Here is a 16689-nt window from a genome sequence, read left to right as displayed (position 1 = left end):
ACCGCTGGGGATGGACCGCTGGGGATGGACCGCTGGGGATGGACCGCTAGGGATGGACCGCTAGGGATGGACCGCTAGGGATGGACGGCACCACTGGGGATGGACCGCTAGGGATGGACTGCTCCGCTAGGAACGGACTGCTAGGGATGGACCGCTAGGGACGGACCGCTCGGGATGGCCCGCTCCACTGGGGATGGACCGCTAGGGATGGACCGCTAGGGATGGACTGCTCCCCTAGGAACGGACTGCTAGGGATGGACCGCTAGGGACAGACCGCTGGGGATGGACCGCTGGGGATGGACCGCTAGGGATGGACCGCTAGGGATGGACCATTATGGATGGAAGGATCGCTAGGGATGGACCGCTAGGGATGGACCACTGGGGATGGAACGCTAGGGATGGACCTCTAGGGATGGACCACTGGGGATGGAACGCTAGGGATGGACCTCTAGGGATGGACCGCTAGGGACAGACCGCTGGGGATGGACCGTTATGGATGGAAGGATCGCTAGGGATGGACCGCTAGGGATGGACCACTGGGGATGGAACGCTAGGGATGGACCTCTAGGGATGGACCGCTAGGGACAGACCGCTGGGGATGGACCGCTAGCGATGGACCGCTAGGGATGGACCGCTAGGGATGGACTGCTGGGGACGGACCTCTAGGGGTGGACCGCTAGGGACGTACCACTCCACTGGGGATGGACCTCTAGGGATGGACCGCTAGGGATGGACCGCTAGGGAAGGACCGCTAGGGATGGAATGCTAGTGATGGACCGCTAGGGATGGACCGCTAGGGATGGAACGCTAGGGATGGACCGCTAGGGATGGACCGCTCCACTAGGGATGGATCGCTCCACTGGGGATGGACCGCTAGGGATGGACTGGACCGCTAGGGATGGAAGGCTCCACTGGAGATGGACCGGTAGGGATGGACTGCTAGGGATGGAATGCTAGGGATGGACCGCTCCTCTAGGGATGGACCGCTAGGGATGGAATGCTAGGGATGGACCGCTCCGCTAGGGATGGCCCGCTAGGGATGGACCGCTCCGCTAGGGATGGACCGCTCCGCTAGGGATGGAATGCTAGGGATGGACTGGACCGCTAGGGATGGAAGGCTCCACTGGAGATGGACCGGTAGGGATGGACTGCTAGGGATGGAATGCTAGGGATGGACCGCTCCTCTAGGGATGGACCGCTAGGGATGGAATGCTAGGGATGGACCGCTCCGCTAGGGATGGCCCGCTAGGGATGGACCGCTCCGCTAGGGATGGACCGCTCCGCTAGGGATGGAATGCTAGGGATGGACCGCTAGGGATGGACCGCTCGGGATGGCCCGCTCCACTGGGGATGGACCGCTAGGGATGGACTGGACCGCTAGGGATGGAAGGCTCCACTGGAGATGGACCGCTAGGGATGGAAGGCTCCACTGGGGATGAACCGCTAGGGATGGACTGCTAGGGATGGACTGCTAGTGATTTACCGCTAGAGATGGAAGTCTCCACTGGAGATGGACCGCTAGGGATGGACCGCTCCACTAGGGATGGACCGCTCCACTAGGGATGGACCGCTCTGCTAGGGATGGACCGCTAGGGACGGACCGGACCGCTGGGGATGGACCGCTAGGGATGGACCGCTCCACTGCGGATGGACCGCCGGGGATGGACCGGACCGCTAGGGATGTACTGCACTGCTGGGGATGGACCGCTAGGGACGGCCGCACCGCACCGCTGGGGTTGGACCGCTCTGCTAGGGATGGTATCGCTCTGCTAGGGATGGACCGCTCTGCTAGGATGGACCGCTAGGATGGACCGCTAGGGACGGACCGCTAGGGATGGACCGCCTGGGATGAAAGGCTCCACTGGGGATGGACCGCTCTCCTAGGGATGGACCGCTGGGGGTGGGCCGCTAGGGATGGACCGCTAGGGATGAAAGGCTCCACTGGGGATTGACCGCAAGGGATGGACCGCTCTGCTAGGGATGGACTGCTAGGGATGGACCGCTGGGGATGGACCGCTAGGGATGGACCGCTAGGGATGAAAGGCTCCACTGGGGATGGACCGCAAGGGATGGACTTGACTGCTAGGGATGGACCGCTGGGGATGGAAGGCTACACTGGGGATGGACCGCTAGGGATGGACCGCTCTGCTAGGATGGACCGCTAGGATGGACCACTAGGGACGGACCGCTGGGGATGGACCGCTAGGGATGAAAGGCTCCACTGGGGATGGACCGCAAGGGATGGACTGGACTGCTAGGGATGGACCGCTGGGGCTGGAAGGCTCCACTGGGGATGGACCGCTGGGGATGGACCGCTGGGGATGGACTGCTCTGCTAAGGATGGACCGCTAGGGATGGACTGCTCTGCTAGGATGGACTGCTAGAATGGACCGCTAGGGACGGACCGCTGGGGATGGACCGCTCCCCTAGGAACGGACTGCTAGGGATGGATCGCTAGGGACGGACCGCTGGGGATGGACCGCTAGGGATGGACCTCTAGGGATGGACCGCTAGGGACGGACCGCTGGGCATGGAAGTATCGCTAGGGATGGACTGCTCCCCTAGGAACGGACTGCTAGGGATGGACCGCAAGGGATGGACCTCTAGGGATGGACCTCTAGGGATGGACCGCTGGGGACGGACCGCCTGGGGATGGACCGCTAGGGATGGACCGCTAGGGATGGACAGCACCACTGGGGATGGACTGCTAGGGATGGACCGCTCGGGAATGGACCGCTAGGAATGGACCGCTAGGGATGGACCACTCTGCTAAGGATGGACCGCTAGGGATGGACCGCTCTGCTAGGATGGACCGCTAGGATGGACCGCTAGGGACGGACCGCTGGGGATGGACCACTAGGGATGGACCGTTATGGATGGAAGGATCGCTAGGGATGGACCGCTCCCCTAGGAACAGACTGCTGGGGATGGACCGCTAGGGACGGACCACTGGGGATGGACCGCTAGGGATGGATCTCTAGGGATGGACCGCTAGGGACAGACCGCTGGGGATGGACCGCTAGCGATGGACCGCTAGGGATGGACCGCTAGGGATGGACCGCTAGGGATGGACCGCTCGGGATGGACCGCTAGGGACGGACCGCTGGGGATGGACCGCTGGCGATGGACCGCTAGGGATGGACCGCTAGGGATGGACCGCTAGGGATGGACCGCTAGGGATGGACGGCACCACTGGGGATGGACCGCTAGGGATGGACTGCTCCGCTAGGAACGGACTGCTAGGGATGGACCGCTAGGGACGGACCGCTCGGGATGGCCCGCTCCACTGGGGATGGACCGCTAGGGATGGACCGCTCCACTGGGGATGGACCGCTAGGGATGGAAGGCTCCACTGGAGATGGACCGCTAGGGATGGACCGGATTGCTAGGGATGGACTGCTGGGGATGGAAGGCTCCACTGGAGATGGATCGCTAGGGATGGACCGCTAGGGATGGAATGCTAGGGATGGACCGCTCCTCTAGGGATGGACCGCTAGGGATGGAATGCTAGGGATGGACCGCTCTGCTAGGGATGGACCGCTAGGGATGGACCGCTAGGGATGGAATACTAGGGATGGACCGCTAGGGATGGACCGCTAGGGATGGAACGCTAGGGATGGACCGCTAGGGATGGATCGCTCCACTAGGGATGGATCGCTCCACTGGGGATGGACCGCTAGGGATGGACTGGACCGCTAGGGATGGAAGGCTCCACTGGAGATGGACCGGTAGGGATGGACTGCTAGGGATGGAATGCTAGGGATGGACCGCTCCTCTAGGGATGGACCGCTAGGGATGGAATGCTAGGGATGGACCGCTCCGCTAGGGATGGACTGCTAGGGATGGACCGCTCCGCTAGGGATGGACCGCTCCGCTAGGGATGGAATGCTAGGGATGGACCGCTAGGGATGGAATGCTAGGGATGGACCGCTAGGGATGGACCGCTCGGGATGGCCCGCTCCACTGGGGATGGACCGCTAGGGATGGACCGCTAGGGATGGACCGCTCCACTGGGGATGGACCGCTAGGGATGGACTGCTCCCCTAGGAACGGACTGCTAGGGATGGACCGCTAGGGACAGACCGCTGGGGATGGACCGCTGGGGATGGACCGCTAGGGATGGACCGCTAGGGATGGACCGTTATGGATGGAAGGATCGCTAGGGATGGACCGCTCCCCTAGGAACGGACTGCTGGGGATGGACCGCTAGGGATGGACCGCTAGGGATGGACCTCTAGGGATGGACCGCTAGGGACAGACCACTGGGGATGGACCGCTAGCGATGGACCGCTAGGGATGGACCGCTAGGGATGGACTGCTACGGATGGACTGCTAGGGATGGACCGCTAGGGATGGACGGCACCACTGGGGATGGACCACTAGGGATGGACTGCTCCGCTAGGAATGGACCGCTGGGGATGGACCGCTAGCGATGGACCGCTAGGGATGGACCGCTAGGGATGGACTGCTAGGGATGGACTGCTAGGGATGGACCGCTAGGGATGGACGGCACCACTGGGGATGGACCACTAGGGATGGACTGGACTGCTAGGGATGGACCGCTGGGAATGGAAGGATCCACTGGGGATGGACCGCTAGGGATGGACCGCTCTGCTAAGGATGGACCGCTATGGACGGACCGCTGGGGATGGACCGCTAGGGACAGACCGCTGGGGAAGGACCGCTAGGGATGGACCTCTAGGGACGGACTGCTGGGGACGGACCGCTGGGGATGGACCGCAAGCGATGGACCGCTAGGGATGGACCGCTAGGGATGGACGGCACCACTGGGGATGGACCGCTAGGGATGGACTGATCCGCTAGGAACGGACTGCTAGGGATGGACCGCTAGGGACGGACCGCTGGGGATGGACCACTCCACTGGTGATGGACCGCTAGGGATGGACTGCTCCGCTAGGAACGGACTGCTAGGGACGGACTGCTAGGGACGGACCGCTGGGGACGGACCGCTGGGGATGAACCGCTAGGGATGGACCGCTAGGGACGGACTTCTGGGGATGGACCGCTAGCGATGGACCGCCAGGGATGGAACGCTATTGACCGCTCCGCTAGGGATGGACTGCTCCGCTAGGGATGGACCGCTCCGCTAGGGATGGACTGCTCCGCTTGGGATGGTCTGCTCCGCTAGGGATGGACCGCTAGGGATGGACCGCTCCGCTAGGGACAGACCACTGGGGATGGACCGCTATGGATGAAAGGCTCCACTGGGGATGGACCGCAAGGGATGGACTGGACCGCTAGGGACAGACTGCTGGGGATGTACTGCTAGGGATGGACCTCTGGGGATGGACCGCTATCAATGGACCGCTAGGGATATACCGCTAGGGATGGACTGCTAGGGATGGACCGCTAGGGATGGACCGCTCCGCTAGGGATGGACCGCTAGGGCTGGACTGCTCCGCTAGGGATGGACTGCTCCGCTAGGAATGGACTGCTCCGCTTGGGATGGACCGCTAGGGATGGACTGCTCCGCTAGGGATGGAACGCTCCGCTTGGGATGGACCGCTCCTCTTGGGATGGACCGCTCCGCTGGGGATGGACCGCTCTGCTGGGGATGGACCGCTAGGGATGGACCGCTCCGCTGGGGATGGACCGCTAGGGATGGACTGCTCCGCTGGGGATGGACCGCTCCGCTAGGGATGGACCGCTCCGCTAGGGATGGACCGCTAGGGATGGACAGCTCCGCTGGGGATGGACCGCTCCGCTAGGGATGGACCGCTCTGCTAGGGATGGACCGCTAGGGATGGACCGCTCCGCTGGGGATGGACCGCTAGGGACGGACCGCTAGGGATGGACCTCTAGGGATGGACCTCTAGGGATGGACTGCTATGGATGGACCGCTCCGCTAGGGAAGGACAGACAGTCAGAACCGTGCACTAGGTCCTGTAGCACAAACTCCAAAAAAGTTATGTGAAACTGTAATGTTCTGGGACACTGTCCATGGAGTTTAAGAGCACCTCCTCCCAGCTGCCCACCCCACTGATGCTAGGAAACACTGTCACCACTGATAAATCTGCGATAATTGAGAATTTCAATGAGCTTTTTTCTACGGCTGTCCATGCTTTCCACCTGGCTACCCCTACTCCGGTCAACAGCCCTGCGCCCCCCACAGCAACTTGCCCAAGCCTCCCCCACTTCTCCTTCACCCAAGTCTAGATAGCTGATGTTCTGAAAGAGCTGCAAAATCTGGACCCCTACAACTCAGCCGGGCTAGACAATCTGGACCCTCTTTTTCTAAAATTAACCGCCGAAATTGTTGCAACCCCTATTACTAGCCTGTTCAACCTCTCTTTCGTATCGTCTGTGAACCCCAAAGATTGGAAAGCTGCCGCGGTCATCCCCCTCTTCAAAGGGGAGACACTCTAGACCCAAACTGCTACAGACCTATATCTATCCTGCCTGCCTTTCTAAGGTCTTCGAAAGCCAAGTTAACGAACAGATCACCGACCATTTCGAATCCCACCATACCTTCTCCGCTATGCAATCTGGTTTCCGAGCTGGTCATGGGTGCACCCCAGCCTCGCTCAAGGTCCTAAATGATATCATAACCGCCATCGATAAGAGACGGTACTGTGCAGCCGTATTCATCGACCTGGCCAAGGCTTTCGACTCTGTCAATCACCACATTCTTATCGGCAGACTCAACAGCCTTGGTTTCTCAAATGACTGCCTCGCCTGGTTCACCAACTACGTCTCAGACAGAGTTCAGTGTGTCAAATCGGAGGGCCTGTTGTCCGGACCTCTGGCAGTCTCTATGGGGGTGCCACAGGGTTCAATCCTCTGGCTGACTCTCTTCTCTGTATACATCAATGATGTTGCTCTTGCTGCTTGTGATTCTCTGATCCACCTCTACGCTGACGACACCATTCTGTATACATCTGGCCCTTCTTTGGACACTCTGTTAACTAACCTCCAAGTGAGATTCAATGCCATACAACTCTCCTTCTGTGGCATCCAACTGCTTTTAAATGCTAGTAAAACTAAGTGCATGCTCTTCAACCGATTGCTGCCTGCACCTGCCCGCCCGTCCAGCATCACTACTCTGGACGGTTCTGACATAGAATATGTGGACAACTACAAATACCTAGGTGTCTGGTTAGACTGTAAACTCTCCTTCCAGACTCACATTAAGCATCTCCAATCCAAAATTAAATCTAGAATCGGCTTCCTATTTCGCAACAAAGCATCCTTCACTCATGGTGCCAAACATACCCTCGTAAAACTGACCATCCTACCGATCCTTGACGTCAGCGATGTCATTTACAAAATAGCCTCCAACACTCTACTCAGCAAATTGGATGCAGTCTATCACAGTGCCATCCGTTTTGTCACCAATGCCCCATATACTACCCACCACTGCAACCTGTATGCTCTCGTTGGTTGGCCCTTGCTTCATACTCGTCGCCAAACCCACTGGCTCCAGGTCATCTACAAGTCTCTGCTAGGTGAAGCCCCGCCTTATCTCAGCTCACTGGTCACCATAGCAGCACCCACCTGTAGCACGCGCTCCAGCAGGTATATTTCACTGGTCACCCCCAAAACCAATTCCTCCTTCGGCCGCCTTTACTTCGAGCCCTCTGCTGCCAATGACTGGAACAAATTGCAAAAATCACTGAAGCTGAGACTCATATCTCCCTCACTAGCTTTAAGCACCAGCTGTCAGAGCAGATCACTGCACCTGTACATAGCCCATCTGTAAACAGCCCATCCAACTACCTACCTCATCCCCATAATGTATTTATTTATTTATCTTGCTCCTTTGCACCCCAGTATCTTTACTTGGACATTCATCTTCTGCACATCTATCACTCCAGTGTTTAATTGCTAAATTGTAATTACTTCGCCACTATGGCCTATTTATTGCCTTACCTCCCTTATCCTACCTCATTTGCACACACTGTTTATAGACTTTTGCTATTGTATTATTGACTGTATGTTTGTTATTCCCGGTGTAACTCTGTGTTGTTGTTTGTGCTGCACTGCTTTGCTTTATCTTGGTCAGGTCGCAGTTGTAAATGACAACTTGTTTTCAACTAGCCTACCTGATTAAATTAAGGACTTGTTCTCAACTGGCCTACCTGGTTAAATAAAGGACTTGTTCTCAACTAGCCTACCTGGTTAAATAAAGGACTTGTTCTCAACTGGCCTACCTGGTTAAATAAAGGACTTGTTCTCAACTGGCCTACCTGGTTAAATAAAGGACTTGTTCTCAACTGGCCTACCTGGTTAAATAAATCTATCTATTAGTATAGTCAGGTCAGCCACCAGTCAGAACCGTGCTCTAGGTCTATCTATCAGTATAGGCAGGTCAGCCACCAGTCAGAACCGTGCTCTAGGTCTATCTATCAGTATAGGCAGGTCAGCCACCAGTCAGAACCGTGCTCTAGGTCTATCTATCAGTATAGGCAGGTCAGCCACCAGACAGACAGAACCGTGCACTAGGTCTATCTATCAGTATAGGCAGGTCAGCCACCAGACAGACAGTCAGAACCGTACACTAGGTCTATCTATCAGTATAGGCAGGTCAGCCACCAGACAGACAGAACCGTGCACTAGGTCTATCTATCAGTATAGGCAGGTCAGCCACCAGACAGACAGTCAGAAGCGTGCACTAGGTCTATCTATCAGGATAGGCAGGTCAGCCACCAGACAGACAGAACCGTACACTAGGTCTATCAGCAATCAAAAGCTATATCTCACAAGTAAATGCTGTATCTCACAATTTCTTGGCTTGCAATGTCACACACAGCTCTCCATAGTCGATGTGAGTAAGACCTTTAAACAGGTCAACATTCCCAAGGCCGCGGGGCCAGACGGATTACCAGGACGGGTACTGTGAGCATGCGCTGACCAACTGTCAAGTGTCTTCACTGACATTTTACATTTACATTACATTTAAGTCATTTAGCAGACGCTCTTATCCAGAGCGACTTACAAATTGGTGCATTCACCTTATGATATCCAGTGGAACAACCACTTTACAATAGTGCATCTAAATCTTTTAAGGGGGGGGGGGAGGGGGGGGTTAGAAGGATTACTTTATCCTATCCTAGGTATTCCTTAAAGAGGTGGGGTTTCAGGTGTCTCCGGAAGGTGGTGATTGACTCTGCTGTCCTGGCGTCGTGATTTTCAACCTCTCCCTGTCCGAGTCTGTAATACTAACGTGTTTCAAGCAGACCACCATAGTCCCCGTGCCCAAGAACACTAAGGTGACCTGCCTAAATGACTACTGACCTGTAGCACTCACGTCTGTAGCCATGAAGTGCTTTGAAAGGCTGGTCATGGCTCACATCAACACCATTATCCCAGAAACCCTGGACCCACTAAAATTTGCATACCGCCCCAACAGATCCACAGATGATGCAATCTCTATTGTACTCCACACTGCCCTTTCCCACCTGGACAAAAGGAACACCTATGTGAGAATGCTATTCATTGACTACAGCTCAGCGTTCAACACCATGGTACCCACAAAGCTCATCACTAAGCTAAGGACTCTGGGACTAAACACCTCCCTCTGCAACTGGATCCTGGACTTCCTGAATATTCCTTGTTTTACAATCCTTGTGAGGATTACTGGTGCCCACAATGATAGTTAGTTAAACAAGAAAAAACACACACACTTCCATCTTGCAAATTAACGGTTTGCTTTGCTAACCTAAGGTGTGTGTGTGTGTGTGTGTGTGTGTGTGTGTGTGTGTGTGTGTGTGTGTGTGTGTGTGTGTGTATATCTGTGTCTCTCTCACCAGGTGAGCTATGAGAACACCATGCTAGCTGCAGGTAGCTGTGATAAGACCATCAGAGTATGGTGTCTTCAGACCTGTGTTCCTCTAGCTGTACTGGAAGGCCACTCTGCATCCATCACCTCTCTACAGGTAGGGGAGGGGGGAGGTCCTGTAGTCCTGTACTTCTCTCCTCTGATTGGTTTATTGTGTTGTAGTTCTCTCCTCTGATTGGTTTATTGTGTTGTAGTTCGCTCCTCTGATTGGTTTATTGTGTTGTAGTTCTCTGATTGTTTTTTGTGTGTTGTAGTTCTCTCCTCTGATTGGTTTATTGTGCTGTAGTTCTCTCCTCTGATTGGTTTATTGTGTTGTAGTTCTCTGATTGGTTTATTGTGTTGTAGTTCTCTCCTCTGATTGGTTTATTGTGTTGTAGTTCTCTCCTCTGATTGGTTTATTGTGTTGTAGTTCTCTCCTCTGATTGGTTTATTGTGTTGTAGTCCTCTGATTGGTTTATTGTGTTGTAGTTCTCTCCTCTGATTGGTTTATTGTGTTGTAGTTCTCTCCTCTGATTGGTTTATTGTGTTGTAGTCCTCCGATTGGTTTATTGTGTTGTAGTTCTCTCTGATTGGTTTATTGTGTTGTGTTTCTCTCCTCTGATTGGTTTATTGTGTTGTTGTTCTCTCCTCTGATTGGTTTATTGTGCTGTGCTTCTCTCCTCTGATTGGTTTATTGTGCTGTGTTTCTCTCCTCTGATTGGTTTATTGTGTTGTGTTTCTCTCCTCTGATTGGTTTATTGTGTTGTATTTCTCTCCTCTGATTGGTTTATTGTGTTGTGTTTCTCTCCTTTGATTGGTTTATTGTGTTGTGTTTCTCTCCCCTGATTGGTTTATTGTGTTGTAGTTCTATCCTCTGATTGGTTTATTGTGTTGTAGTTCTCTCCTCTGATTGGTGTATTGTGTTGTAGTTCTCTGATTGGTTTATTGTGTTGTAGTCCTCTCCTCTGATTGGTTTATTGTGTTGTGTTTCTCTCCTTTGATTGGTTTATTGTGTTGTGTTTATCTCCTTTGATTGGTTTATTGTGGTGTGTTTCTATGATTGGTTTATTGTGTTGTAGTTCTCTCCTCTGATTGGTTCATTGTGTTGTAGTTCTCTCCTCTGAATGGTTCATTGTGTTGTAGTTTTCTCCTCTGATTGGTTTATTGTGTTGTAGTTCTCTCCTCTGATTGGTTTATTGTGTTGTAGTTCTCTCCTCTGATTGGTTCATTGTGTTGTAGTTTTCTCCTCTGATTGGTTTATTGTGTTGTAGTTCTCTCCTCTGATTGGTTTATTGTGTTGTAGTTCTCTCCTCTGATTGGTTTATTGTGTTGTAGTTCTCTCCTCTGATTGGTTTATTGTGTTGTAGTTCTCTCCTCTGATTGGTTTATTGTGTTGTAGTTCTCTCCTCTGATTGGTTTATTGTGTTGTAGTTCTCTCCTCTGATTGGTTTATTGTGTTGTAGTTCTCTCCTCTGATTGGTTTATTGTGTTGTAGTTCTCTGATTGGTTTATTGTGTTGTAGTTCTCTCCTCTGGTTGGTTTATTGTGTTGTAGTTCTCTCCTCTGATAGGTTTATTGTGTTGTAGTTCTCTCCTCTGGTTGGTTTATTGTGTTGTAGTTCTCTGATTGGTTTATTGTGTTGTAGTTCTCTCCTCTGATTGGTTTATTGTGTTGTAGTTCTCTGATTGGTTTATTGTGTTGTGTTTCTCTCCTATGATTGGTTTATTGTGTTGTAGTTCTCTCCTCAGATTGGTTTATTGTGTTGTAGTTCTCTCCTCTGATTGGTTTATTGTGTTGTAGTTCTCTCCTCTGATTGGTTTATTGTGTTGTAGTTCTCTCCTCTGGTCAGCGGTTCTAAGCGGTTCCTCTCCTCCACCGGAGCCGACGGGACCATCTGCTTCTGGCAGTGGGACGCACGCACTCTCAAGTTCGGGTGAGAACACACACACACACACACACACACACACACACACACACACACACACAATGTCAGTGTTAATGCTAGTGTGTGTGTTCAGTCAGGGGCCTGGTAAGTTCACGGAGCGGTCCAGACCTGGAGTCCAGATGATCTGCTCTTCCTTCAGCGCTGGTAACCATGGACACCGTCTGACATTTTCATTACAAATAGTTTTAAAGTGAAATAAAGGAAATCAGAATTGACCTTATGGATCTGCTGTTGATTGAGTGTGTGTGTGTCCAGGGGGTATGTTCCTAGCTACAGGGAGTACAGACCACATCATCAGAGTGTTCTACTTTGGTTCTGGACAACCACAGAAGATCTCTGAGCTGGAGACACACGCTGTGAGTACCTGCATGTACTGATAATGACAGGCTGAGGTGTAGAGGGATAATGACAGGCTGACTCTGATTCTGAGGTGCAGAGGGATAATGACAGGCTGACTCTGAGGTGTAGAGGGATAATGACAGACTCTGATTCTGAGGTGCAGAGGGATAATGACAGGCTGATTCTGAGGTGTAGAGGGATAATGACAGCCGCTGATTCTGAGGTGCAGAGGGATAATGACAGGCTGACTCTGAGGTGCAGAGGGATAATGACAGGCTGACTCTGATTCTGAGGTGTAGAGGGATAATGAGAGCGACTGACTGATTCTGAGGTGTAGAGGGATAATGACAGGCTGACTCTGATTCTGAGGTGTAGAGGGATAATGAGAGCGACTGACTGATTCTGAGGTGTAGAGGGATAATGAGATAGACATACTCTGATTCTGAGGTGTAGAGGGATAATGACAGACAGACTGATTCTGAGGTGTAGAGGGATAATGACAGACTCTGATTCTGAGGTGTAGAGGGATAATGAGAGACTGATTCTGAGGTGTAGAGTGATAATGACAGACTGACTCTGATTCTGAGGTATAGAGGGATAATGGCAGACTGACTCTGATTCTGAGTTGTAGAGGGATAATGACAGACTCTGATTCTGAGGTGTAGAGGGATAATGAGAGAGACAGACTCTGATTCTGAGGTGTAGAGGGATAATGACAGGCTGACTGATTCTGAGGTGCAGAGGGATAATGACATACTCTGATTCTGAGGTGTAGAGGGATAATGACAGACTCTGATTCTGAGGTGCAGAGGGATAATGACAGACTCTGAGGTGTAGAGGGATAATGACAGACTGACTCTGATTCTGAGGTGTAGAGGGATAATGACAGACTCTGATTCTGAGGTGCAGAGGGATAATGACAGACTCTGATTCTAAGGTGTAGAGGGATAATGACAGACAGGCTGATTCTGAGGTGTAGAGGGATAATGACAGACAGACTGATTCTGAGGTGTAGAGGGATAATGACAGACTGATTCTGAGGTGTAGAGGGATAATGACAGACTCTGATTCTGAGGTGTAGAGGGATAATGAGAGACTCTGATTCTGAGGTGTAGAGGGATAATGACAGACTCTGATTCTGAGGTGTAGAGGGATAATGAGATACTCTGATTCTGAGGTGTAGAGGGATAATGACAGACTCTGATTCTGAGGTGTAAAGTGAATATTCAGAGATATAATGCCTCGTGCCATCTTTTCTATCTATCTCTCTCTCTCTCTGTTTCTCTTTCTCTCTCTCCCTCAGGATAAAGTGGACAGCATCCAGTTTTCAAACTGCAGTGACAGGTAAGGATTTATCTTCTGTGTGTGTGTGACAGATAAGGATTTATCTTCTGTGTGTGTGTGTGTGACAGATAAGGATTTATCTTCTGTGTGTGTGTGTGTGTGTGCGTGTGTGTGTGTGTGTGAGACAGATAATGGTTTATCCTGTGTGTGTGTGACAGATAAGGGTTTATCCTGTGTGTGTGTGTGTGTGAGACAGATAATGGTTTATCCTCTGTGTGTGTGTGTGTGTGTGTGTGTGTGTGTGTGTGTGTGTGTGTGTGTGTGAGACAGATAAGGGTTTATCCTCTGTGTGTGTGTGGCAGATAAGGGTTTATCCTGTGTGTGTGTGTGTGAGACAGATAATGGTTTATCCTCTGTGTGTGTGTGTGTGTGTGTGTGGCAGATAAGGGTTTATCCTCTGTGTGTGTGTGTGTGACAGATAAGGGTTTATCCTCTGTGTGTGTGTGTGTGTGTGACAGATAATGGTTTATCCTCTGTGTGTGTGTGTGTGTGTGTGTGTGTGTGTGTGTGTGTGTGTGTGTGTGTGTGTGTGTGTGTGTGTGTGTGTGTGTGTGTGTGTGAGACAGATAAGGGTTTATCCTCTGTGTGTGTGTGGCAGATAAGGGTTTATCCTGTGTGTGTGTGTGTGAGACAGATAATGGTTTATCCTCTGTGTGTGTGTGTGTGTGTGTGTGGCAGATAAGGGTTTATCCTCTGTGTGTGTGTGTGTGACAGATAAGGGTTTATCCTCTGTGTGTGTGTGTGTGTGTGACAGATAAGGGTTTATCCTGTGTGTGTGTGTGTGTGTGTGTGTGACAGATAAGGGTTTATCCTCTGTGTGTGTGTGTGTGTGTGTGTGTGTGTGTGTGTGTGTGTGTGTGTGTGTGTGTGTGTGACAGATAAGATGGTTTTTAAATTGAACCTGAGATTTGATGGCGTAGTGTGCAGCATAAACTCTATTTACTCTGAATACTCTGTTTAGTCTGCATACTCTGCATACTCTGTTTACTCTGCATACTCTGTTTACTCTGCATACTCTGTTTTCTCTGTTTACTCTGCATACTCTGTTTACTTTGCATACTCTGCAAACTCTGCATACTCTGTTTACTCTGCATACTCTGTTTACTCTGCATACTCTGTTTACTCTGCATACTCTGTTTACTCTGCATAATCTGTTTACTTTGCATACTCTGTTTACTCTGCAAACTCTGCATACTCTGCTTACTCTGCATACTCTGTTTACTCTGCATACTCTGTTTACTCTGCTTACTCTGCATACTCTGCAAACTCTGTTTACTTTGCATACTCTGTTTACTCTGCATACTCTGCTTACTCTGTTTACTCTGAATACTCTGGTTAGTCTGTATACTCTGCATACTCTGCATACTCTGTTTACTCTGCATACTCTGTTTACTCTGCATACTCTGCTTACTCTGCATACTCTGCTTACTCTGCATACTCTGTTTACGCCTTATACTCTGCATTGTCTGCATACTCTGCATACTCTGCATACTCTGTTTATGCCTTATACTCTGCATACTCTGCATACTCTGCATACTCTGTTTACGCCTTATACTCTGCATACTCTGCATACTCTGTTTAAGCCTTATACTCTGCATACTCTGCATACTCTGTTAACTCTGCATACTCTGTTTACTCTGCATACTCTGCTTACTCTGCATACTCTGTTTACTTTGCATGCTCTGCATACTCTGTTTACTCTGCATACTCTGCATACTCTCTCCACACCTGCCTACGGTGTATAACACTGCTTTCGTGTGTGTGTGTGTGTGTGTGTGTGTGTGTGTGTGTGTGTGTGTGTGTGTGTGTGTGTGTAGGTTTGTGAGTGGCAGCAGGGATGGTACAGCTCGTATCTGGCAGCTCCATCAGCAGGAGTGGAGGAGCATTCTACTGGACATGCAGGCCAAGTTACCAGGGTACACACACACACACACACTGCACACACACCACACACACACTACACACACTACACACACTACACACACACACACTACACACACTACACACACTACACACACACATACACTGCACACACCACACACACACACTACACACTACACACACTACACACACCACACACACCACACACACTACACACTACATTTGATTTACAGTACCAGACAAACGTTTTTACACACCTACTCATTCAAGGGTTTTTCTTAATTTTTACTATTTCTACATTGTATAATAATATTGAAGACATCAAAACTATGAAATAACACACATGGAATCATGTAGTAACATATAGAATCATATGGAATCATGTAGAATCATATGGAATCATGTAGAGTAACATATGGAATCGTGTAGTATCATATAGAATAATGTAGTAACATATGGAATCATATGGAATCATGTAGAATCATATGGTATCATATAGAATAATGTAGTAACATATGGAATCATGTAGTATCATATAGAATAATGTAGTAACATATGGAATCATATAGAATCATGTAGTAACATATATAATCATATGGAATCATGTAGTAACATATAGAATCATATAGTAACATATATAATCATATGGAATCATGTAGTAACATATAGAATCATGTAGAATCATATGGGATCATGTAGAATCATATGGAATCATGTAGTAACATTTAGAATAATGTAGTACCATATAGAAGGTATCATATGGAATCATGTAGTAACATATGGAATCATGTAGTAATATATAGAATCATGTAGTAACAGAATCATGTAGTAACATATAGAAACATATGGAATCATGTAGTAACATATAGAATCATATGGAATCATGTAGTAACATATAGAATCATGTAGTAAAATATGGAATCATGTAGTAACATATGGAATCATGTAGTAACATATGGAATCATGTAGTAACATATAGAATCATGTAGTGACATATTGAATCATGTAGTAACATATATAATCATATGGAATCATGTAGTAACATATAGAATCATGCAGAATCATGTAGAATCATATGGGATCATGTAGAATCATATGGATTCATGTAGTAACATTTAGAATCATGTAGTAACATATAGAATCATGTAGTACCATATAGAATAATATGGAATCATATAGTAACATAGAATCATGTAGTAACATATAGAAACATGTAGAATCATGTTGAATCATATGGAATCATGTAGTAACATTTAGAATCATGTAGTAACATGTAGAATCATATGGAATCATTTGGAATGATGTAGTAACATATAGAATCATATGGAATCATGTAGTAATATATAGAATCATGTAGTAACATATAGAATAATGTAGAATCATATGGTATCATATGGAATCA

At 49.9% G+C, this 16689-nt stretch overlaps 1 protein-coding gene across 2 annotated transcripts in view; it reads left to right on the top strand.

Annotated features, from left to right (window-relative positions):
* phip (PHIP subunit of CUL4-Ring ligase complex) overlaps positions 1–16689 on the top strand; it is a 122237-nt gene that overhangs the window by 33142 nt on the left and 72406 nt on the right. For both annotated transcript variants that reach the window (XM_045695488.1, XM_045695487.1), the window contains exons 9-14: positions 9771–9896; positions 11611–11711; positions 11797–11867; positions 11979–12079; positions 13366–13406; positions 15224–15322. In XM_045695488.1, the coding sequence (XP_045551444.1) occupies positions 9771–9896; positions 11611–11711; positions 11797–11867; positions 11979–12079; positions 13366–13406; positions 15224–15322 (539 nt within the window). The remainder of the gene's footprint in view (positions 1–9770; positions 9897–11610; positions 11712–11796; positions 11868–11978; positions 12080–13365; positions 13407–15223; positions 15323–16689) is intronic.

This window comes from Salmo salar, chromosome ssa15 (assembly GCF_905237065.1).
Source record: "Salmo salar chromosome ssa15, Ssal_v3.1, whole genome shotgun sequence".
Classification (NCBI taxonomy): Eukaryota; Metazoa; Chordata; class Actinopteri; order Salmoniformes; family Salmonidae; genus Salmo; species Salmo salar.
This window is presented reverse-complemented; position numbering and strand designations above follow the sequence as displayed.